Raw genomic sequence first — 26,407 nt, 5'->3', positions numbered from 1 at the left:
AAGTACACTTTTCTTTTATCTTCATTTTGTAATTCTTATATAAAGGAACCCCCTTGATCATTAATAACAACAGAGAAATATTCAGTCTTTAAACTCTCTAATTATAACAATACGAAGAATGTCCTATTTCGGGAATTGCATTTTAGCGCAGAAGCATTTTCTGCAGTTAACGTTTTGTCGGTGAACACAGTCTCATCCCACCTACTTTCGAATTTAATGATTTTAGTAGCTTATCGACTATAAGATGATTTATCAAAAGAATTCTGGTTTCTAATTTTTTGGATTTTATTCTGGTTTCTAATTTGATAGTAGAAGATTTCGACAACTATAAACAGAATATAATAAGAAACTAACGACAATATTAAAATTAATAAAGTAACTAATAAAACCTCAATTTAACACTCAGTTATCAAAAGTTAGATTTGAAAACTGAGGAAACTGTTTTATTTCTAAAACACCAAATGCTTATATGATAAGAATGAGATCTCCTGACATGCAATATCCGGACAAACGTTGAACCTATTATTATATGTTACAATTGCCAGACAATTTCTTCTGTACATAGGAGCATTATCTCACGTTGATTTGATCCTGATTTTTCCAAATATTCAATTAATGTTGGACTTACATGCTTGATGCATGCATATATTTTATATCTAACTAGATCCTGACCGGCATAAATATGAATTTTCAGATTTTAATTATTTATTTTATTAAATGATGTATTTGTAATATTTGTTTATATTATATTTATTAAGTAAATATTTTTTTTTCATCTTAAACTATCTATTTTTTTACGAGTGTGTGATATTATATAAAAAATATAAAAAAATGAGTATAGAGTTAATTAGATAATTTTAAAAACAGAAATTTTCTTTCGTGTGCGATATCATATAAATAATGATCCTCCCAGTTAACAAAAATCATGATTATTTTATGTGTAATTTTTTTTATTTTGACCATTTCCTTAAAACTATATTAAATTTTACATATTTTAATTAGAATATTTTTAATATCTTTACCTTTTTATTTGAAATGCAACTCAATATTTTTTTAACAATTATAACAAAATATTTAAAAAATATTTTTAGAATTAGTTTGAAAAATATGAAAATTACATTTTAAATTAAAATTATCCTAAAATATGATAACTTTTGATATAAACGAAAACTCAAATTATGTCAAAAATAATGATATTCAATGATAATAACAATTTTAATTGATTATTTTTTAAAAAATACATTTACAAAAATATTGTTTGAAAGAAAATTCATTTATCTTTCAAATATAAAATGAAAATATTATAATTAACTAATAAAAATATAAATAAAAACCATAAATTTAGCAAATGAAAACTGAGTTATATTATGCTAAAATTTTCTTTCTAACAATTTATCAAATGACAAATGAGTTATGAGCAAATAATACCATATAATTTTAAAAAACATAGCCATTCTTAAATGTTTTTTGAATAAATAATTATTTTTAAATTTAATCAACTGAAAATAATATACGTACAATTGTGTGAGTCAAATCTAGTTTTATTGATGCATGTTATATATTAGTGCTGCATGTTTTAGGTAACATTTTAATGATGCACGTTTTTAAAAATCTCCATTATTAAAATTATGTACGTAAGGATAACTCATGAGTTTTTTTTGTTGATTAAATGACATTATGTCCAAATTTATTTAAGGATATTTCATTAAGGTAACTGAAAAAAACAAACAATAAAAATAAAATAAGAAGCTTAAATTCATTTAAGCATTTTCATTAATGTAACTGAAAAGACAAGTAATAAATTAGGCAGTTTTATTCGTTTTATGATATTTCATAAATGCAACTGAATACGATAAGCAAAAAAAAAAATTTAATTAATGAAGTAAGAACATTTTTAAATAGGTACTTCTATTTTAATAATATAGATTATATATATTGTATTGTCGTAATCTAACTGTACATAAATAAAATACTAAGGGTAGAGTACGTCAACGTTTCAAGTAAGCTTGCTATCAACGTCCAATAAACTATATTATAATAAATAACCATGCTTGAAATTGATAGTGGGCTATATAATATTTGAAGCATTACAATTCTGGTTTTAGTAAATCAACGATTATATAATTCTCAATGACATTGGAACTAACGAGAGAAATGACATTACTAATAGACGGTTTTAGTTGTTTTTTCAAATATTTTTGACTCGAGTACGGTTAAGTACAGCTAACCTTATCAGATGGTAACCGAACCCAAAGACACTGCTAAAGCAATCAACCGAACTACCATTTTAGGAACTAGTACACTGTCACATTTCTGTCCAACAAGTTTTTAAATAGCAACTGCAAATTAACATTGCGCATTAGACCAGTCAAACTAACCACTCTGTACTGTTGTAAAATCTTATGATGCATTCAACAATGTCGTTATTTGAATGATCTATCATTACCAACAACCCAAATCCTTTTTACCAAAAAAAAAACAACCCAAATCTTGACTATATTATGCAACACTTCCGACAAAGACATCAAACCTCAGTTATGATTTGTCTTCAATTCACTTTCAGATTCATACCAAATTCAAAAACAAAAAATCAATTGGCTCGGATACAATCATGCTAACGAATCTTGTGATGCATTCAAAAACTAACATCCATCTTTATCATCCCAAAAATTTCAGACATTCAAAATCAAAGATAGATTAAAGATTCCAACTTAAATGATTCAACTCCAAAAATTTATCCTCGTATCTACATAAAGAACGACGAGACAACTATAAGGAACGTTTTTTCACTAGTTAGGAACATCAATGTCACCATTGACAATCTCCTCCCGAAGCTCCTTAGGATTTTTACCATCAACCTTAATTCACATTTTCACAATGCTAATTTGGGAAAATAGTTTTATTAAACACAAAATTTTCTTATTTTTCTTTGAGAAAGAAACGCACAATTTTCATGGGCCTGGTTTTCAAAAAGAAAGTTAATGTTATAAATGATTAAGTGGATGGCCCATAACTAATGACCAAGACAAGGCCCAAACCGTGGTCAAGGAAGGAGAGAGAGAGGCGGTCGTCCGAGGAGAGAGAGGCGGTCGGTTTAGATCGTCTTAGTCTTAGGACGTTTTCCTTTTCTGTTTTAGATCTTTTCCTATTTCATGTTGTATTAGGTTTTGGATAATTTTTTTTTCCTATACTTTGTAATCCTTATATAAGGAACCTCTATTGTTCATTAATAACACACAGAAATATTCAGTTTCTAAACTCTCTAATTACAACACGTTATCAGCACGATAGACTCCAAAACCCTGAGACAAAACCTAACCTAAAATCCGTCACACATAAACTCTAATCCAGGCGCAACTTAAAATCGTTCTATCTCTCAAACCCCGAGGAACCAGATGACGAGCCACATATCAAATTGAATCTCTTGACGAGACGAATCCATCAACGAAAACCGTTTGTCGATCCGATCTCAGACGCGCCCACACTCGCAGAAACAATAATCGGTGCCGTTTTGGTCTTTTGGAACTCTAATTCCGGAAAAAACCCCAAATTGTTCTTGCTTGCGTTCCGGCTTACAAACATCCGATCAGCTCCAGCCCTAAGGTGTTCCTGATCCTAGACGACCTCAGTTTCCAGTTCACATCACAGCCAGCTTGAGTTCCCAATCAACCCACTCGCAAACTCAAGAAGAAGACGCGTCCGACGTCCTCGGCGCACATCCGCGATCAGACGCCAAACCATCCGATCCCGATCAGACGCGTCTCGCCTCAGCACGCGACCGTTCCAGCTCGTCCCATCTCATGTCCGTTCGAGGTTCTCTTGGTGGTCCGGGTTCTACAATCTGCAAAACAAAGGTAATCCTAATTATGAGAATATGAATTGAACATGGTTGTTTTGTAAAGATTGAAACCCTAAAATCTAATCTCTAAGATGAAAGCCTTAAGACAAATAGATCATACCCTAAAAGAGTAAATCGGAGCTCGAATAAGTCCGGTCCCCTAAACCATAATTCAAGATTGATCCATTGATCAATTAAAATCAAAGTCTTAATGATTTTGAATCTCAAATCAAACTCTCTTGATCAAAGATCAAAGTTTTCGAAATCCCCTGAAACCCTAATTTGGAAAAACGATTTTAAAATTGTTTGATTTGAAATTTGATTGTTTGTTTGATCACCTAGAGATATTGATAGGCATGTTTAAACTCGAATCTGTATTGCTTGACATGTTTAAACTAAAAATCCTAATTAAACTTGATAAAGATCTTGATTATATCATCTCATGGCCGTGTGGCCTTATTGCTTTCATAATCGAATTTGATCATACTTGATTGATTGCAATTGAACCTAGATATTACTCTAAGGATGACATTGAATTGAACTAAATAGCCGTGTGGCTCCTACTTGGCCGTAAGGCATATACCTTGGCCGTGAGGCATTGTTTGAAAGTTTAAATGTTTAAAACTCTAAATCTCGTTTTAAATCTTAAAAGGCCTTGAAACCTTAATCTTAAAACCGAATCCTACTAGTGTTTAAATCAGAAACCCTAGGATTGATTAAGGATTTCTTGCATACATATGAATCTGAATATGGATTGCATTCATACTGTTCAAATAAGAATCGACCAGCATGTAGTTTATACAATCTTGAAACCGGTTGCATTAGATATAACTGCATGGCCGAGTGGCTTTATGAATTGATCGCACCATGGTCGTTTCTAGATTGATTGTTTTTCATAAATGCGTAAGACATGTTTGTGGCCGAGCTTGTTAATATACCATGCGGCCACATGATCACATTGTGAACCTAAATTGAAATGATGATGTGATTCAGATGTCGAAAATCTCAAATAGAGACTATGCAGCCCTTAATCTCTCCGGAGATAACTACTTGTTGTGGGCGCTAGATACAAAGATCAGCTTAAGGTCAAAAGGACTTGGTGATACAATCATCAAGGGCAACAATGAGACCGATAAGAATCGGTACATGGCTATAAGTATTATACGCCATCACCTCATTGAAGGTCTAAAAGATCAGTACATTACGATGGAAAATCCACTAGAGCTTTGGGATGCTTTACAACATAGATATGATCACCAGAAAACGGTGCTACTCCCAAAAGCTAGAAATGACTGGAAGAATCTAAGATTCATGGATTATAAGTCAGTGGATGAGTACAATTCGGTCTTGTTTAAGACGGTCTCGATGCTGAGACTTTGGGATGATGTAGTAACCGAAGAAGAGTTACTTGAGAAGACTTACTCTACATTCCATTCATCGAATGTGATATTGCAACAGCAGTACAGAATGAAAGGCTTCGCCACATATACTGATTTGATTTCGTGCCTGCTTCAGGCTGAGGCAAACAATGAGCTCCTGATGAAGAACAGTGAAGCTAGACCTGTTGGAACAGCACCATTACCGGAGGATAATGAGGTTGAAAGGAAAGATCCCAACGAGTGCAATTATGTCCAAAATGACAAGAGATCACACGGCAAAGGCCGAGGTGGATGCAAGGGGCATGGCCGTGACAATTACTCGAACAGCCGAGACAACTACTCGACCGACCGGAAAGGAAACCACAATAACCGTGGTCGTGGTTCCAATTATATTTGTGGCCGAGGTAGTTATGGCCGTGGTCGAGGCGGCATATCCAAACCGTCTTACTCGACCAAATCCGTTTGTCACAGATGTGGAATGGGAAACCATTGGGCCAAGAATTGTAGAACCCCTAAGCACTTATGTGTGCTCTACCAAGAAAGTCTTAAGAACAAAAACCCTGAGGCTCACATGGTTCACGATTCCGAATATGAGGCCGATAATGATTCCGACATTGCTAAAAATGACCAGATGGACTTTGAGACTTTTGATTGTCTCAAGGACTAAATTTTCGATACGACTTGTCTTATTGCTTTATGATTTGCTTTGATGTTTCATGATTATATATATATATAATAGAATTGATTTTGAGTTCATTATCTTGCCTGATCTTACTTGAACATATAAATGATTTTAAAGAGTTGCCTAAAGGGCATAAAACCAAGTAAGAAATCATGAATGGGTATAGTAAGCCTAGTAAAGAAACTATGGCTAAGGCATTGTCTAAAGGACATTAGATACACCCAATAATATGTGACCCATTGAGTTAGGATAGTATGGTTTCTAAATAGAAACAATGGGCAAACAAAAGGAAACAAGTTCCTTCAGATTTTGAAAGAAAAATCGCCTAAGACCTTATAAGAAAGTGGTCGAGACTATACCTAATGATCTCTACTGATTTAAACTATGCTATAAGATCAGTATGATGAGAGGCAAGAACCGTGGTGACCATATTGAGATACATCACGAAATTTTACACTATATGGCATGATAGGATTAGCCATCGTAAAAGTCTAAACTTGATGCAAAGATTGAAAAGGCACAGAGTTATCCCGTAAAAGATCTCACGTTGTGAAACATGTACACAAAGGGAAACTCATTAGGCTTAATTGTCCCAAGCACCACGACCTTATAGTATGGTCATGAGGGGAGAGAGAGGATAAACCCATGATCAATACTACAAGATCGTGTACCACTATGGTCTAAAGACCATGTTATAAATGGCTCGGCCATAAAAGGCCATTCCTCGGCCGTAGAGGCCTTACCATGTTACAAATGGCTCGGCCATAAAAGGCCATTCCTCGGCTGTAGAGGCCATGTTTTAAAACGGCCAAACCATAAGGACATTACTCGGCCAAAGAAACCATGTTATGAACAGGTCGGCCGCAAGGGCCATAACCGACCAGAGAGGCCATTACCATAAAAGGTTCGGCCAAGTAAGCCATTATTTATAAGACTAAGATTCTAAAGTCTATAAGCTTGGAACATTATGAATTTACATGTATAGAATTGTCATATGCATCAGGCCATATAAAGTGAGCATAGATATTCCCATCTCAAATTGAATACGGGTCATAAAACCAGACATACACCATCTTAAGAGATTTTGAATAAACCACCACATACATACATGTGCCGTCTAAGATAGAACCTCAGAAGAGGATTGGGAATATATGTTGGATAGGAGTATTACTTTCTCCCACGATTTATAAAGAAAACTTGAGCCAAACATGGGTGATCAGATTGTGGCCAAGTACACGGATTGCATCCGTCTATCCAAACAATAAAGGAGAAAGATTATAAGCTGGATAAAGAATGATAATAATGGTTTTAAACCATCATTGTCTTGGCAAAGATCCTCGGACTAGAGATTATAATTTAAGACGTCCAAAGAAAGATTATATAAAGCTAGCTAATTGAGAATCTAATCGAAATGCCAGACACTGACCCGAGAAATGACTAACCAGCTTAGCACCAAATGAATGTCCTAAAAGAGACATAATCAAGTTGCTATAGAGTCTATACAAGATAGACCAAGTGTTCCATAAGATAAAAGAATCTCGGATAGAAAAGAATAGTGCATAGAATACAGATCCGAGATTATAAGAGAAACCATACCAGACATTGAGATAAGGCTGCGCAGCTACACATCTAAGGTATCAAACCATGTAGTCTTGGGACGCCAAGCTACTAGGTAATAAAGGTCCTGGATAATAAGATCTCAAATCTATAGATCATGTCTGGAACATAATGGAACCACATAAACGTGTCAACACACACACACACACATTTGTATAAAGATACATAAAGTTATAGCACTTGAACATAAAGAGATGAACGAGGATCATGAACCCACGAAAGAGTACTCATACAATCATAGAGATTAGAAAAGATAAAAAGTGGAGGTTCAAAGTATCTAAAAGAGAGATGGGCGTATTGGCCATATACATATACAGAAACGCCATCTGATCAACCAGTGAAATAGATGGATCTTGTGAGTTAATGAAACCGTGAGAGAAGACACATAATCACGAGGTCTAGAGTGTTCATGTCTTCCTAATAACAGCATTAGATTATAGCTTGTTACACAAGGTACTCACAGAGATCAAAGGAACAGATTATAAGGAGATAAACTCCTATGTGGTGGTTGCTGCTACAAAATTTTCGAAATTGAAAATGGTCTGGTCATAAGAAAGAAATTAGATACAAATGATGTAGTAAGCAGCATATGGATCACTGGATAAATTGAAAGAACAGCTTTGTTCCTAAGCTGATTCATGGACTGAAAAGCAGCTGCCTATAGTATGTAAAATAAAGTGATCACGCATGATCTTGGAGTTGTATGAAAAAACAATCCAATACAGTCCATATATTTGAAATTCCTTGTGATTATACTAAACCTAAAAGAAGCATAGAATAAATCTATATGGGTGCCCCGCTGAAGGCGTCCGACCCTCTAGCTAAAGGCGTCCAACACTCCGACTAAAAACGTCCGGCCCATCGGCTAAAAGGCATCCGGTCCTTATCCCTTGATCACGGACTAGTAAAACAAAAGATCAACCATCAGGTTGCAATCCGACATCAGATCCCCTAAGTAAGGATCTAGCATAGAAGAACGGTCTGCTGCCGTATAAACTCCACAAGGCAAGTACTGGACACTTATAGACGAGGTCTATGACCCGGTCATGATTCGGCCAGATTGATACATGGTCGATGGTAACCATAAATTGCCAAAGTAAAGAGCAGTTGATAGTAGACGATCACGTCTAGACTATGGACATATGCAAACACGATTTGCAAAGACCAAATTGTGATCTCCGAGGACAATATGGTTCATATTGTTTAGCACACATGCTTTACCGGGACACTCAATGTCAAAGGACATGAGAAACGACCTAAGAAGTCGAAATGGTCTAATTACGGTTCAGTAATGACACTGGCCGATTACTCCCATCCTATACATACAGGAAATATCACGCACCAAGATGCGTAGAATGTAGAACCTACAGTGAGGTTCACATCAGGGGGAGTAGTGCGTGTTGTACTCTTTTTCCTTCATCATGGTTTTGTCCCACTGGGTTTTCCTGATAAGGTTTTAATGAGGCAACATGAAGCGTACTACGAATCCTGTATGGTTATGGCATCCAAGGGGGAGTGTTATAAATCATTAAGTGAATGGCCCATAACCAATGACCAAGACAAGGCCCAAACCGTGGCCAAGGAAGAAGAGAGAGAGGCGGTCGTCCGAGGAGAGAGAGGCGGTCGGTTTAGACCGTCTTAGTCTTAGGACGTTTTCCTTTTCTGTTTTAGATCTTTTCCTATTTCATGTTGTATTAGGTTTTGGATAATTTCTTTTTTCCTATACTTTGTAATCCTTATATAAGGAACCTCTATTGTTCATTAATAACACACAAAAATATTCAGTCTCTAAACTTTCTAATTACAACAGTTAATGGATTGTTGTTTGATTGAATACGGCTTCAGTAGGTTTGATAACACCTTTGTGGCTGGTTAGAGTTGGGGATACGCCACTCATTAGTGCAGGAACGTACGCTAACCTTTGTGACGTTTCCACCACAGGTAAAGGAGAAGAGATAAAGGCTTGTCTTGGGCCGAAGCAAATGGCTTATGCAGTTGACCAATCCGAACCCATAGTTACCTATTCAAGGTCTGTGCCACTCGAGATGATTACTCTGGGCTTGGAAATTTGGCATAACAACTAAAATCACTAGACGGGCGAGTGGCTTTCTGTTTTTTCTTTTTTCCTTCTTATTTTCGATTGTGTTTATAGCTTTGAATGTCACATTCCCGTATTTTGCAAATGAGTATTTCATTTAGTATGGTCCATCTAGTTTGATTTTCGGTTTAAAAGAAATATAAATGAAGTGAATGTAAATCTAGTAGATCGGATGACTACATGTTTATTTCTGAAGTCATCATATTCTTTGAGATTGGCATTGGTTGGCCTTTAGTCAGGGCCGGCTTAGAATTGTATTAGGTCTTTGGGAAAAAATATTTTTTACACCTGATAGTTAATTAAACTAAGATTATGGGCCTTATTCTAAAAGAAAAAAATAAAAAAATGGGCCCCTTTTGTTATTGAATTTATTGGCTTTTGGAGTGGGCCCCGGGCGAGTGCACTCCTTGCCCTCCCTGTTGAGCCGGCACTGCCTTTAGTCCATTTAATTACTATGGTTATAATTCTTGTTAAACTTCATTCGATGATTATACCCGATTGTTTTTTCATATGAATTATTATGCTATATACTATGGAAATGTAAACGCATACCTAAATGGAAACAAATAAAAACCTTATTAAGAATCATATTTACATTGAGCAATGAGAAGCTGAAAGCCTGATACAACGACACAGCCATAGTGTTCACGATACATATAAGCAAAAGCTTTGCGTCTCTTTCTCTCCACGGGAGTTCTAACAATATGACACGGACAAGGGACGATTAGGTGATGATCTGCTTGATGAAACACGTGTATGGTACGAAACAATTTGTAATTTCTGCTCTGGGATTATGGTACGATTTTTTTTTTTATCAAGAATTATGGTACGATATATTTGCATTATAAAAGCTCTAAATGTTGTCTTGAATCATAAATGAAAAACTTCATTTAATAAAAATACTGAATACATTAACTTCACATCATCTGTCTACCTAAAAACAAGCCAACCGATCTTATATATTGGTCAATAATACATGTCCCGAATCATATGCAAGCGATTAAACTGGATATTCTTATCAGTGTAGTTGCGATATGGAATATATTATATGCTTCCGGTACTTTGCAGTGTGTTGAATTTTCAAAGAGAAATGGGTCTATACATACATAAATTTATTTCAGTATTGAAAGCTGAGAAAATTGATCAAAGTTCAAAGGATGTGTGAGCAAGACAACGCCAAAGACGTATATGTATTACCCATACAAGAGATAAAGCATTTTCTGAACAAGTTTTTTTGGGATACATTAATGAGTTTTGCTGATGTACACTTCAAAGACATTCACCACCAACGATTGAGCACTTAAAAAGACTACACACTAAACAAAATATAAAATAGGCCAATGATTCATCACTAACTTAAAAACTTGTATAAACCATATTCTCACTTTTCCCTGAGCCTTGTGACTGGCTGCATCTTATTTAAAAACGATTTCGAGTAATAATACATTTATTATCCTATATTTCACATCTAACTTTATTAAAAGGCTAACATGATTGGACGAAGCATTTATATTATTATTTCTCGCAATAAAAGTCACTTTATCATCATCACCATCACAGAGCAGTATTTTAACTTTACCTTTTTCTAATCATTATTATAATTTAGCTAATAATTTAAAGATGTGCCCACAATGTCGACACCCAAAATTTATAAATAACCAAGGGCTGTCCGCGCTTCACGCCGGCCAATTCAATTCTTCAGTGAAAAATTTAATTATTCGATATTAATAAGTGTATTTACATCAACAAAAATTATTTATTTTAAAATACTGATCATCAATCAAAGGATTACATAAATAAGAAATATATATTATAATAGATAAGTTTTTGTTCACTTTTCAGTGCGCCACGTCAGCGTTTTGTGGATCCCGCTTTTAAAAAGTGTGAAAAATGTCAAGCCTATGGCTCGAACCCGGGTTATTGAGATATAAACACCAAAATTTATACCATTAAGCTAAATGATACTTTGTACATTGATGGTCGAACCTAATATATATTTATGAAGGTCAGAAGCTCTTGCTTCTTCGGCTTCTTCTGAGGGTCGGGCCTATAAGTGCGTTATGAGTTTCATTTTTAAATGAGATTCATCACGTTATATGAAAAAAAGCTCAAGTTTGCAACAATTATAGTTTTCTCATATTGTAAATTGTTGTCGTTTAACATGAGTTTGGGTTCTTCTCTTCACTGTCTCAAACAAGTCTGAGTTACAGAGTTGCACCATGTGTCTGTTCGTAATCTATTTTTTCACCGGTGAACTCTTCATGTTCACATCTTAAATCGCTTGATCATAAATGTTCCTGATTTGTAGCCCATATATAAACCCTATATATATGATTCTCATCTTTGATGAACCAAATCTGCATCTCCACAAAACTCATTGATTCCTCTTAGATTTAACCAACTTCTAGAAAATGTTTCTCTCTGCCTCTCCAATTCGTCAAACCGGCGTCTCGGCGTCCGTCACTCAACCTTCGAATCTCTCCGTCTTGGTCGTAGTAGTCAGAGCATAGCCTCTGGCTTCCTCGCTTCTGGGATTCCCTGAACTTCAAGAAAGACAGGGAGTTTGTGGGAATCACGATTCTCTTCCTTGATGAAAAGGAAAGTTAATCTTCGATCTATAACACTTATTTAACATAATTGTTTTAATTTATTTCATGATTCTTTGTTGAATAATATTATTTGCAGATTTCTTGATTCATGGGTTTACTCCCGTCGGACGTGCTAATCATTACATGCCATCTTTGAAAGCTGGTTCCATTGTGAAAGTCGATCGTTTTGAGGTTTCTAGGTGCTCAAGCATGTACAAGATAACGGATCATCCATTCCTCATTCGTTTCATCTCACTAACAATTATTGATGAAGTCATCATTGGTGCTCCTGAGATCAATCTTCAGTCAAGATTAGACTGTTCGACAATCTCCAAGTGATTGCGAACACAAACCTAGAACTTCCAGGTATATTATCATATTGCATCTGGGTTTATATTATGTTTCGATATCATAACTGATATTTCAACTCACAGATGTGGTTGGGCAAATCCGTTTTGTCCAGGGTTTTGGCCTCACCAAAGAAACAACTCGAGTCGCTATCCATCTCCTCATTGATCCGTAAAAAACAATCAACACATAATTCCCTTTATATTACTGTCTATATTGTGCTAACATCAATAATCAAAAATATTTCATACCCAAGATTTGTGGTCGTCTATTTATCTCTATTATTTATTAATCTAATTTTACACAAATCTTTATTTTACTGTTTAAAAGAAACCACAATAACCCAAACAATCAAAACACCAAAAACTAGAATCCCAAAAAAGACGAATCATTAATGATCACCTCTCTTTTTGTCTAATCTTACAAATAAACTTCAAAACAAATATACCAAACCAATCAACTCAACTAAAACTCAACGACACATACATTGAGCCAGCTAAACAAATATAAACTACACGGCCAAATATTTAACAATTTACAAACTTACTTTCACAGATGCTTACGAAGAAGACGAAGACGACAACCAAGATCAGTGAAATTACCTAAACAAAAAAGCAGAGTAAGTTACAAACTCTGATAATTACAACTAACAATGATTTTTGTTTACATATTACCCATCAAATAAAAGAGAAACAAACACAGCCACACCAGGAGATACAAGAGACAATCCCAACAGACACAAAGGTGGCAACAACAGACACAAAGGTGACAACAACATCTCCACCTGCTCACTCCTCTTGTCTTATAAAAATAGCTTATATGCTCAATGTCAACATGCCAACGCTATTGTCTTCTTATGAGAAATAAATATATTCGTTTAAAACCCATTAAGACCCAAATACTAATTGTCACTCATTTTATAGTTATTTCTACAAGTTTTCATATATTTGTTTTAAAGGTCCGGTAAAAACAACAAGTTTAAAAGTAAAAAAACATATAACCAACATAATAAGAATAAAAAAATTATTACTTAATACACACAACTTACACAACTAAACTGGTGAAAAAATATCCAGAAACAAAAGGTACTCTCAACAACCTTAATATAATTTATATAATCTCAACACTACAAGTAACAAATTAAAAAGACAAACAAACAATAAGTCTCAGTAACACAGCAAGCAACAACACGAACTATATCAATCACATTATTAACACAGTTTAGTCCTTCATGAATAGATAACAGTGCATACACAGTACATCATTACAACTCTAACCCTATAACAATAAAAAACTTAAAAAACAATGATCAACCCAAAACACAAAATTCACAGCTACAATAACCCTAACAAATATTAAGATAAAACAAAAAATATGTCTATAACTCCGCGCTTACGCGGAGACAATGTCCCTAGTAATTCTAATGATGATGGAGTAACTGCAAGACTAGTGTATAAGTTATTGACAATACTCAAAAGAAAAACAAGCAAATATCATTTTCGGATGTGAAGCTGTACAATATACACCCTGACTTCGAAAAAATAAATAATTGATTGAAGATTAAATATTAGATGACTGGTGCAGAGAATATCATGGTAATAAAATTGAGTCTCCTAGAAATTTCATAGAATTTTGTTGTTGTTTAGTTTATCATAATATAATTTTTAACACAAATGAACTTTTTAGAGAGACACAAATGCGGAAAAATAAAAAAAAATGAAGCGGGTATTTAAAAGATGTAAATAATTAAGAGAATGGAGACCTTAACTTTTAGTCCCAACCCAACGTAATAAATCATACTTAAAATAAATTAATCTAAAATATTTATTTAGGATTTTTTTTATAGAAAATGATGATGTAAGAAAATTTGAAAATGAGTTTCCTCCATAATATAACCCAAAAATACAAAAGAAAAATTAATTAACGTTATAAACAATTGATGCATCAAATATAAGTTGCAGAGAGTTCTCCAAGATAAAAATATGTTTAGGACGTTCACTAAATGGAGTGTAATGATCTATAAAAGTTAACTTGCCACCCAAAATTGTATATTGTAAAAGAATAAAGCAACCATTGTAAGCAATGTTCTAAAAATAAGTTTAGATAGTGTCTAGGCGTCCATCTAGGCAACAAATCGGCTATAGCCAAAACAATTATCTTAATTATTATTTATTAAACTTAAATAGTTTTTAATTTTTTTTTAAATGATCTAAATTGGTCTAAATTGATTTAAATTAGTATAAATCGATCTAAATTGGTTTAAATTTATTAAACTAGACAAAAATGTTAGTGAAAATCCACAAACTTATCTAGTTTTTTTTTGTATATGTGATTTTTATAATTCATCAAAATGATTTTATAATTAAACCCAAAAAACTAAAATATCTAATGTAAAGGAAAAATATTTAAAATAAATCAATAATTTGTTAATACCTAGTCTTGCCTAAACCCCGAATAGTCCGTCTGGTCACTATTTATCTATGAAATAGTTAGTTACCACACAGTGACGTCTTGACATTGATAGTAACAGAGCTTTTATTTTTCCAATATGAACCCTACATAAATAACTTACATTTATAATATACTAATCAAATCAATTAAATTGAATTTTCCCAAGAGCCAATTTTGTGTGTTGACCCGCATGGAAGTGAAACTACAATTGATCAATTCAAAATGTGTTTTTTTTTTTCAGTTTAGAGATATGTTTTCAATTTTAATGCAAAAACCATTTTTATAATTTAAAATGTTGTGAACTGTTATTTTTTATCATTAACTTCATCGCACTTCGGTCGATAATAAATTATATTTTAATGTAAAAAGTTTTGAATATATACCTTATTGAGTTTCAAACTTCACTACTGTTACATAAACTAATTTTAAATTCAAATAATAAGTATATTTTCGTTTGGTATATAATAATATAACTCAAAAATTTATGGTAAAATTTGAAAATTTATAGGAAATCATCTATTCTTTTTTTAAAAATGCCTACAGTATACTGTCGAAAGATGGTTTTATATTTATCACATTTGTACTTATTTTCCTTTAGTTTTTGTTTCTGTATTTGAAAATATAATATTTATATGTGCGGTTTTTTTAAAACATAATGCTTCTACCAAAAAACACTATATATTGAAAACATAACCTTGCATGATTTGTTCATGATATTAATTGATTATGATCATGTAATGTTTGACATATGATTTTTTAACTTCAGATCGTTGATCGACCGGTGTGAAAATGCGTGATTGAACAAAGTGGAGGCCTCAGCGGTTCTAACTTATGTGAACAAAGTGGAGGCCTCATGAAATGCTCCCCATTCTTCGACTTTGTAGTGAACAGTGACAAAATGGAAAGTTACTGTAAATTTAGTTTATATTCATTCCAAATTCTTTGTGGAAGAAATATGTGAAAGGTTAATCATTGTATAATTGCTGAAGCATTGCAACTGTTTGCGGAAGGGACGCAACTGCCGTTGACGTGGATAGAAGGGTTGCCTTGTAGCAGCTTTTGTGAATTTGGTCTCTCATTTGAACAATATCCAGTTACAACTTCAGTTCAGAAAAAAAAAATTTCAGTTACAACATAAAGATTACAAAATTTTTCATGAAAAACTAACATTCAAATAAATTTATATATATTAAATTAATTAATTCAACATACATGACTATAGTAACCAGTGGTAGTTTTTTTTATCTAACAATAAAAATTCAGCATAAATGTCTACTAACCAATGGAAGTTTTTTATGTTACAATAAAATATATGTATTGGTTTTCTAAAAATTAACATGAAACGTAAGGGGAATAGAACAATCTATTTTCACAATTTTGTTATATTTTATTTTTTACATCAATAGGTGGGTTATACATTAAATACCACAATAAGATGTCAAAAAAAAAAACCAAAATATAAAATGACAATTTCTCAAAAAATGACGAACTTTGGTTTTACTTATCTTACAATACTAAAAGTAGAATAAGCTCAACACCTAAAGTGTCTACGTCAGATTAAATAATCCACCAATCAAAATACATTTTAGTGTCACATCATTTCAGAATTTACTCTTCTATTTTTTTTCTATGAATTTTAGCTTTTCACGTTTCATCTTCTCTTCAGTCTCTCAAACGCTTCCTTCTCCCATAGCACGTCTCCTCTTCCCCCTCACCAAACTCGAGCCCTACTACCGTTTATATGTTTGGCTCATATCCCAACCTTGATTTTCTCTCTCACTACCGCGATAGTAGAGATGACACCAAACTCTCGATTCCTTCTCCTCCATGACTCTAACTTCCGAAGATGTCAATCGAAATTCTGATCAGATTTTGGATACCAACCTGGACGGTAATATTAAACGCCTATTTATCCACATTCCCCGAGTTCACTGGCGACGCCTCCTCCATCGCTGCTCCGGCTCCCCTAGAACCAAGACACATTTGCTTCTCCGCCGGCACGACCACGGCTTCCAGATCCTTAATTGTGTTCCGTTTAACTAGATTTTCCATCGTGATTTGGATCGTGGGGGTGAGGTCACCGTTATGGAAATTATTTTCATATGCAATATACTGGCCTTTTTAGGCGGTGGATCATGCATGATTCGGGACGATCACCAAAGCCGATTACAAGAAGACCCAAGGAAGTGAAAGGGCGTTAGATTTCCGGCCTCAATAATCGATTCGACTTGATATCTCGATTTCCAACCCCGTAACCATATCGTAAGTTCTTTTTTGGTTTAGGGTTGAACTTTTTTCGGTTCGTCGTACTCATCTGTTTACTGCAAATGGAGGATAGAGATTTTGGAATGAAAAGTCCCTTTTGCGATAAAAAAAAGTTTAGTTTTGTGTGAAATGTAATATCTTATGGAACCTGTGCTATTTGAAATGGAAAATATTAGTTTTAGAGACTGGTTACGTGTCATTCCATTCTTCTGCTATTTCTGAAGACTCGTATTAGAACTAATATATTATTTGCTTTCCATTCCATCTGACCACATGTTCTGTTCCATATATATAAATTATATATTATATCAGATGGTATAATTCTAATTGCATATGTTAGTTATTTACTCGCATAGCTAGGCTATTTGGGATTGAAACAACTAAACATTTAACCTAACCATAAAGTAATTCATATACTAGTAGCATATCTCATATGCTGACATTTCCTTCCAACTTGTAAGCTAACGTGTATCTTCATTTTCATTTTGTTCTTCAGATTTGTCATGGATGAGTTGGAAGGGTAGTAGTATTTCTATATTATTTTATGAAATGGAACCAACAGTTTTTTTTCAAATTTGGCTCTTCTCTTATTTGCCATATTTATTAATATATAATGTACTATTTAGTAAGTTATATTTCATTCGATGCTTGAAAGAAATGGTTCAATCTTGTTCGTTGTTTCATGTTCTATTGATATGAGTTTTGTATTGGTGTATATGTGTGGTTTATATTAATTTGTATATGATTTTGTAGAGAGAAATAATATGTTAAACATAAATGAAATATAATTTATTATAACATACAAATAAAACAGAATACAATGTGAATTTGGTGTAAGTATTACTTCCTTCCCTGCAATCATGAATACTTCAAAATTTGAACAATATATATGTATTGTGCTATATCGTTTGACACCTTTTCTATTCTATATGCTCCTTTATAATGAAAATGCATGTTACTCATATTTCCAAATTTGAGTTTAGTTTATAAAATATTGGGGTTGACATTAGATTAGGATTTATATTTTCATGTAGGGTTTAGTAATTAGTAGTTATGATTTAGTTTATGGAAGATTGGGGTTGACATTGGATTAGAGTTTATATTTCTGTGTAGGGTTTAGTGATTAGTTGATAGGGTTTAGTTTATGTACTATTGGGGTTGACGTTGGGGCAAGCATTACCACTTTCCATGAAAGCATAGTCATATCAACATTTGAAAAATATGTTAAGATGATCTTCAGATTGCAACTACATTTTCATATTTTCTATTTTATATGCCTCATGTAGAATGGTAATGCATTTTACTGGCATTTCGATATTTGGGTTTATTATATGGAAAATTAGGGTTGACTATTGGATTTGGGTTTATATTTCTGTGTAGAGTTAATGGTTAGTTGATAGGGTTTATATTATTTTACAATGAATAAGCATGATGTATGTTATGTTGTTGGGTTTAGTATTTAGTGGTTGTAAGTGGGATTAGAATCATATACTATTTCGGTGATATAGAATACATTTTTTTTTATTAAAATTTTTTAGTATTTATGGTTGGGGTTGAAGTTTATATTTCTGTTTAGGGTTTATATTTTCTTTTAGGGTTAGTGTTTAATGTTTATGGATTGGAGGTGGATTGGGATACAATTTATTATTTAGAGTCGTGATGAAGTTGGTGTTCTACACTATTTTGGTAAAATAGAATAGAGTAATTGAGATTGGTAAATGGAATATAAGATATATTGGAAGGAGTTCTATTTTAGTTCATACATTTACTGTGCACAGTAATTCTAGATGCGGTAAATATTTAAGTGACGTGATTTTTCTCTCTTTCAAGTCACCTCTATAATATCATGAGCTTCATCATCTATACTATTTCGGCTATAAAAATTGTTCTTCGCCTTATCATGCACTCCATTGCAGGGACTTAGTAGTAGTGAATATTATACTCATGATCGCTAATTTCTATTCCTACGGTTTCAAATGGAATAGTTTTGGGACCAAGTAGTCCTATACTACGCCATTGGTATGGACTAACACATTCAGGAAATTCAGTCCAAGTCATGTATTTGTACATTTCAATTCATTTTAGGCACAATCACTGGAGTCTCAGACATCCCAAATTAGTTTCATTCATCATTTAAGTTGGCACCATCAGCTTTGTCACCTATAATATGTATATGGTAACTAAAACTGTTACGTGGGTGGCTTTACGTGCCTTTATATGGTGAATAATGCTCGTTAAATTTTTGTCCATATCTTTCTTTGTAGATGTCATCCCTTCTTTCATTTGCTAATTGGATACTTGTTGATGAGGGGGGTATAACCGGTTTATAAGTGGTACAAATGTTAGTTTGTTAAATATGTCAAAATCAATGTCATATACCTAATTTTCATTTGCATTTTGGCTATTGAGCAAATTCACCCATAAAATAAAGCAAGTTTTATTCGAACAACGACTTAAAATAAGTAAAGTGGGACCTACAAAAGTTCAACTTTCAACGAATATCGTGAAACTGATTAGGCCTCGGCATAACATCTGTAATCCGAAATCCGAACCGAACCCAAACCCAAACCGAAAAACCCGAAGTATCCGGTCCGAAGTGTAAAAAATATCAGAATGAATCTTGTAAGGTGGTACAAAACATATCCGAACCCGAAGTGTTATTAACCGAACCCGAACGGGTAACCCGAAAAACCGAAAAAACCGAAAAGATATCCGAAAAAATCGATCTGAATGTCCAAAATAATATACAATATAATTATATGAATCATGAATATATACTTCAAATATTTAATTTCATATTTATTTTGATATGTTATCTAACAATAAGTATTTAAAATATAAATAACTACCTTAAATACTTAATTATATATAAATAAATATATATTTCTTATGTTTTACTTTTAAATTTTAGATTTTATTTCGGGTATATCCGAACCGATCCAATATAACTCGAATCCGAATGATATATGATTATTTTATATGTTCTATGATGTGATACAAAACCGACACGAACCCGATGTGTTATATCCGAACCCGGTCCAACTTGCAAATTTACTATAATGAAACCTAAGAGGTGTTATAAAAAATAACCAAAATCTAAAAATCCCGATCCGAACATCAACAGATACCCGAACGCCCAGGCCTAAAACTAATAGTTAAAAAGAAAAGCCCACTCGCAGGTATTTTTCAAACACCGAGACGAACCTCAAAGAGATGAGAAAATACGAGATATTATATTTATCAAACGGTTACGAGTCTGTCGCGCGTGGGAGGACATCGAGAAAGAGAGAGAGAGAAGAAAACGAAAGGACTTTATATAAAAAACGTGAATTTCCAGCTGGTGAGATATAAGCGCGTTAGATCCAAGTTATGAGTGGGTCCATCCACGCTAAGCGTCACCACGTGTAGTGAGATCGGGTTTTTAAGACACGTGTTTTGATCGTAGAGACTATGCTTTGTCTCTCTCTTTGTCTTTGGAACTGGGGACGGGAGAAAGAGAATCCAGCCCCACACGAGTCACGACAAAAAACTTGACCAAGTTAATGATTTTATGAAAAATGATATTTTAAGAGTTTGAAGAGTGTTTTTTTTAAGTTTTAAAAATGCTTTTTTTGTCAACAATAAAAAAATGTTAAAATAGTTTGAAGAGTGTTTTAGAAAAAAAAAACATGAAGAGATTCTATACTTTCTTATTTTAATAAACTTCTTAAAGCACATCTTATAAATATAAATAATAATAATAATCATTTCTAAGAAAAAGGATTGTAGATCTTATGGTAATTTCCTTTATTTTTGCTTATTAAATAAGTCGTTTTCGTTTTCTTGATACTACCTGATATTCCCCTACTTTTGTTTTCTTGTAGCATAAGAAACACCAGATTTGTACCAGCATGATCCGTTTCTTTCATAAATATATTTTTGTAAGAAATGCAAACCAGCTTAGAGAATGTATATTTGTATAAATACTCTTTTAATATCAACAAAAAATATATTTTTCCCTTTTTATCGGCAAAAGAGTTATAGCATAACATTTTCTCGCGATAACAATTGGCGTAACGGGTTTTCTCAGTTACGGATTTCGATGATAACCATTGGCGTAACGGGCTTTCTCAGTTATGGATTTTGATGGTACTACATACTCTCTCTGTTCTCAAATGTAAATTTTTTTAGAGTTTATTCTTGTTCAACAGAAATAATTTTTTTATATGTTTAATTTATTTTTGTATACTTTTGAGAAACATTAATTATAAATATTTGAATTAATTAAGTTTTATTAGTGGATAGTTATTGGAAAAATGTATTAAAAAATAAATTGTAAATTAAATTGTAAATATTTATTATATTTTTGATAAACATGAAAACTCTAGAAAATCTTAGTGGTACCGGATGGAGTAATATTTTTTATACCCATATAAAAGTTTCTAAGATAAGCAGAATTAATAACCTAGTTTACGTGGACAAAAAAACCTAGTTTACAATGTTTTGTTAGTGTAAACTCTGGACTCTGGAGTTGGAGTCTGCTGTTCGTATCAGACAGTCAGACTCTATAAAATATGAGCAAATAGGCGAGGCGATCATAGTCCAAATCTGATAGTCCACATAATTTAATAGTTTAATACTTATAGGGAGAGAGAGTATAAATTATGAAACTATTTCTAGCTTTAGCAAAAAAGAAAGAAACTATTTATAGGGAGATTGGCAGTATAAATTAAATAACTAAGACCATGTTTATCCTTAAAAAATCTATTTGGGTTTTTTAGATTTTATTTTTTAAAAAAAATTTTTTTTAAAGTAAATCAATCGTAGACCGCCACGAGTTAGTGGGGGTCCGCGAACAATGTAAAAAACTCACTAAAATCGGTTCTTAATTAATAGTTTTTGTAACCGATTCTTAAAAGTTTTGTGGGATCTACGCACTAAAAAACTCGCTAAAAAACTCGATAAGGACCTCGGTAGAGAAGCTTTGTGCAGATTGTTATTGGATACAATATAAAAAATAAGAGCAGGTTATTAAATAAATTCAAATGTGGAGCGACTAAATTGACGAGTGATGATGTAATCCTCGACGGTTCTGGTTCTCCGCGCCGCTAACACCAACCAACCTCGTAAGTTTCCACCCGGTGGAGGGCCTCAAGGCTTATATTATTGTTTTTGTTTTGTAACATAAGGCTTATATTATTATATGCTGTTTATATACCATAATATTCCCTGTCCCTGCTCTTTCTTATTATAGAGCTTTTTTGAAGTCTCTTTTGTTTTCTTCACAAATTTGCAAAAGGATATATATATATATTTTTTTTTAACTATTGCAAAAATGAATATATTATCTTATTTCCTTAATTATGTGAAACTAGTATATACTATTATTTTAGATATACCTATATTCAGAAAAATATACTGGTTTTATTTATCTCGTAAACAAAATACTATTTTATTCACACTAAATAAAACAATCTTTATAGTACATTTTTAGAATTTTATTAAATAATGCAGAATTTGTAATCAGGTACCAAATATAAATTGAACTCAATATTAAGTAAATACAAAAGAAACTGTAATTTTTTTTAAAAAAAATTACCTATTATATTGAGAAAAAGACAAAAATAGCACTAAATCAAGTTTATGTTCCCAAACTAGCACTCAAGATCAAAAGTCACAAAAATAGCACTTAATGTTTTATCAAAAGTCACAAACTTAGGGTTTAGAGTTAAAGGATGGGGTTTAGGATTTAGGGTTTAGGGTTTAGGATTTAGAGTTTAGGGTTTAGAGTTTAGGGTTTAGGGTTTAGATTTTAGGGTTTAGGGTTTAGGGTTTAGGGTTTAGAGTTTAGGGTTTATGGTTTAGGGTTTAGGGTTTAGAGTTTAGGGTTTAGGGTTTAGGGTTTAGAGTTTAGGATATAGGGTTTAGGGTTTAGAGTTGAGAAATGAGGTTTTGGGGATAAGATTTCAAATTTTGAAAAATAAAAAAATTAAAATTTTCAAATGATAAACTTAGAAATGTGCTATTTTGGTCATTTTAATTTTTGAGTGCTATTTTTGTGATATAAACTTAGAAATGTGCTATTTTGGAGATTTGCCCTATTATATTTGTAGCAAAAATATTTTTCAAACGACAAAAGAAAAAAAGAAGCAAAACAAAGTGGTAAGAATATGCCAATACGACACATGTAATATTCTCCCCACGAAAAAAGAGTAGTCACAAAAAAAAAAAAAAAAAAAAAAAGAGTAATCTCTTTAAAATTCTGAGCTCGTGGCATTTATCGAGACTTCATTTAATTTCATCTAAAAACTAAGGGTAATTATGTAGTTTCACACTGACGGAAACTAGAAGTTAAGAGAGAGAGAAGGTACCTTATCCATTTTATCCAACCCCAAAACCTGTATAAAACCATAGACCCCCTCACGACTAATTCTTCTCACACCAAAACTAAAACTAAAACTCAAAATTAAATATTAAATTTAATTAAAATCTCTTCTTCTTCAATGGCCACCGGAAAAAGCTACTACGCTCGGCCAAGCTATCGCTTCCTCGGCGCCGATCAGTCCTACTACGCCTCCACCGACTCAGGTCTCGAGTTCGACGAATCCGATCTCTACTCATCCGCCGGTTCCGTCCACTCCCCTTCGCCTCGGAAAAAAATCTATGCATCCGGCAGATCCGGTAAAAAACCGTCGAATCGGCCTTCCTCGTGCGCCGGCGCCGCCGCGAAGTCGCTCCCGATAAACGTCCCGGACTGGTCGAAGATTCTGCGCGAGGAGCACCGCGATAACCGTCGGAGGAGGATCGAGGACGACGACGGAGATTCGGAAGACGGAGAGGAGTGGTTGGACGCTAGCGGCGGGAGATTGCCGCCGCACGAGTTTCTGGCGAGGACGAGGATGGCGTCGTTCTCGGTGCACGAAGGAGTTGGGAGGACATTGAAGGGGAGAGATCTGAGTAGGGTCAGAAATGCAATTTTTGAGAAGATTGGGTTCCAGGATTAATATTTCGAAAGTTTTTTCCGGAGGTCCCTTTATTTTTGGTTTACTTTAATCGTTTCCTCTTGGTTTTTAAGTAACCGTGTGTGAGAGAGAGAGAGAGAGAGCATATAATATTTATAGAAATGCCCTCGATTTATCGAATTTCCTAGAATCTTACCCATGTAATTTTTTAATATTGAGATAATATCCCATTCTGCGTATTGAGTAATAGATATATGATCTCTCCGGAAGAAAATAGAGCTTCTTATCGTTTTATTCAACGAGTCAATAGTTCATTTGATGCTAAATAAACTGTGGAATCAAGATTTCTGGAATTTTCTTTTGTGAAATTAAGATTTAGGGTAAAAAATGGATAAACAAAGAAATTGGGGGAGAAGAAGTATGAATACTGGTGGTATTTTGTGGTTGATGTGTTTTGTGGTGGGTAAAGAAAAAGCAGAGGCTACGAAAACATGATAGTGACATTGTTGCTTAAGAATTATTCGCTTAATTTTTATTTATTTATAACACTTAAATTATGGTCTTGCAACTTATGATTCTCACCAAATTCGTCTTCTTCTTTTTAAGAAATGTCGAAAAGTGATTAGTATAAGCTTCTTACCTAAATTAAGATTGGATTGTTTATTAAATTAAGCAAACGAATACGTGAATGGTTTTTGTGTTATTAAGAGACATGAAATTCATGTGAATATGAAGATTATGCTTTCCAAAATGTAGAATTTTGTCATTATCCAAACACAAATTAAAAACAAAATTATTTTTGGAATTTATCTTTATGTCCCAATAATTTATAGAGGTTTGTAACTACATTATATATGAAACTAAAAAGTTATATTCCTAATCTTTTCCAACTAGTACAATCATCTTATCCTCAACTTAATTTTGAAATATCTCCCTATCTTTTTTCACAAAAATAGAAATAGAGACTCGTGAATTTCGAAAATAAAAAGTACCATTGACCATTGTATAATTGTAACATAAATGTGAAATGGGGTCGTAATGGCCCAAAAATTGTCAATGTAATGACTACTGAAGTTCTCAAGTTGGGTGTCGTATTCTGTTCAAACGCCAACCGTTTTGGCCAGGATGTGGGGCATACTCTTTTTTTTTTTTTGAAAAAATGTTAAATTTATTCAAATCAAAATTTTTTTTTTACAATATATGCTTCTTATCTTAAAGTTTTGAAATATTTAAGAACATAAATTTCAGAAACTCAGTTATGCTCGAGCCATAAACCAAGCTTGCATTGTTTCTCCATATCTTTGACTCCCATGTAGCCTTAGTGAAGATATACGATTCCGTACTACCTTGTCAATGTATTTTGACATAGATTCTGATGTTTGATGTCTTTTCCCATGCTTCCTCCCATTCCTTTCCCTCTACACAGTGTGTATGGTAGTCTAAAAAATATATCTCAGTAAGAAAGCTTGATCACCACTCCTTCTGTTCTCCACCAAACGTTCGAGAATGGTATTCCAGTCCGTTGTGTACCGACTCCCAAACAGATTTTTTGTTAAATCCATCCATATCCATTGAAAATAAGGACAACTGAAATAAAGGTGGTCCCTCGTTTCCACATGAGCCATACAAAGAACATATTGAGCATCCGAGCTAGGGCTCCATTTGCTTATCATGTCACCTGTAGCAAGACGATTATGGATGGTTATCCATGTCATGACAAAGTATTTCGGGGTAGCTCCTGGAAACCAGAGACCCTTATACCAATCCACTTTTGGAGATTGAGTTCGCGTCAAGTGCCATGTCTGATATGAACTGAAAGTAGGTCTGAAAACATTCCCTTCTCCCTTCCATAGCCTAATATCCTCCTCCTGCAATAGACCCTGCAGTTGTAGTCGCAAAATCTCGTTCTCAATAGCGAGCAGAGTCGAGGTTCTATGACGTCGCCACCGATACCTCTGTACTCATGCTCTACTGTTGAATTCACATTTATGCCAAGATCAATAGTACCACGAAGGCTAGTGATATCAATGATCCTTCCTAGTGGCGACCATTCATAGAACCAAAAGGAAGCCTTTGCTCCATTCCTAATTTCAATCCGAGAGAGAGAGCTAGCAAGATTCTTGTATTTCAGAAGCTTTTTCCAAATCCAGGAACCCACAGCGCTTTTCTCGTTCGTTTGCCAGAATGATCCTTTTGCGAA

The 26,407-nt window shown here is 33.5% G+C and overlaps 2 protein-coding genes across 2 annotated transcripts; both read left to right on the top strand.

The window, feature by feature from the left end:
- Positions 1–5,149: 5,149 nt before the first annotated feature.
- Positions 5,150–5,884, top strand: LOC125582128. Its single transcript, XM_048748647.1, has 2 exons — positions 5,150–5,621; positions 5,757–5,884. The coding sequence occupies exons 1-2, from the start codon at positions 5,150–5,152 to the stop codon at positions 5,882–5,884; spliced, it is 600 nt and encodes a 199-aa protein (XP_048604604.1).
- Positions 5,885–23,658: 17,774 nt separating this feature from the next.
- Positions 23,659–24,446, top strand: LOC106385083. Its single transcript, XM_013825043.3, has one exon. It carries the CDS (start codon positions 23,749–23,751, stop codon positions 24,247–24,249), a length of 501 nt encoding a protein of 166 aa, XP_013680497.2. The 5' UTR covers positions 23,659–23,748; the 3' UTR covers positions 24,250–24,446.
- Positions 24,447–26,407: the final 1,961 nt, after the last annotated feature.

This window comes from Brassica napus, chromosome C2 (genome assembly GCF_020379485.1).
Source record: "Brassica napus cultivar Da-Ae chromosome C2, Da-Ae, whole genome shotgun sequence".
Lineage (NCBI taxonomy): Eukaryota > Viridiplantae > Streptophyta > Magnoliopsida > Brassicales > Brassicaceae > Brassica > Brassica napus.
Note: the sequence above shows the minus strand (reverse complement) of the source record. Positions and strands in the feature narration are given on the sequence as shown.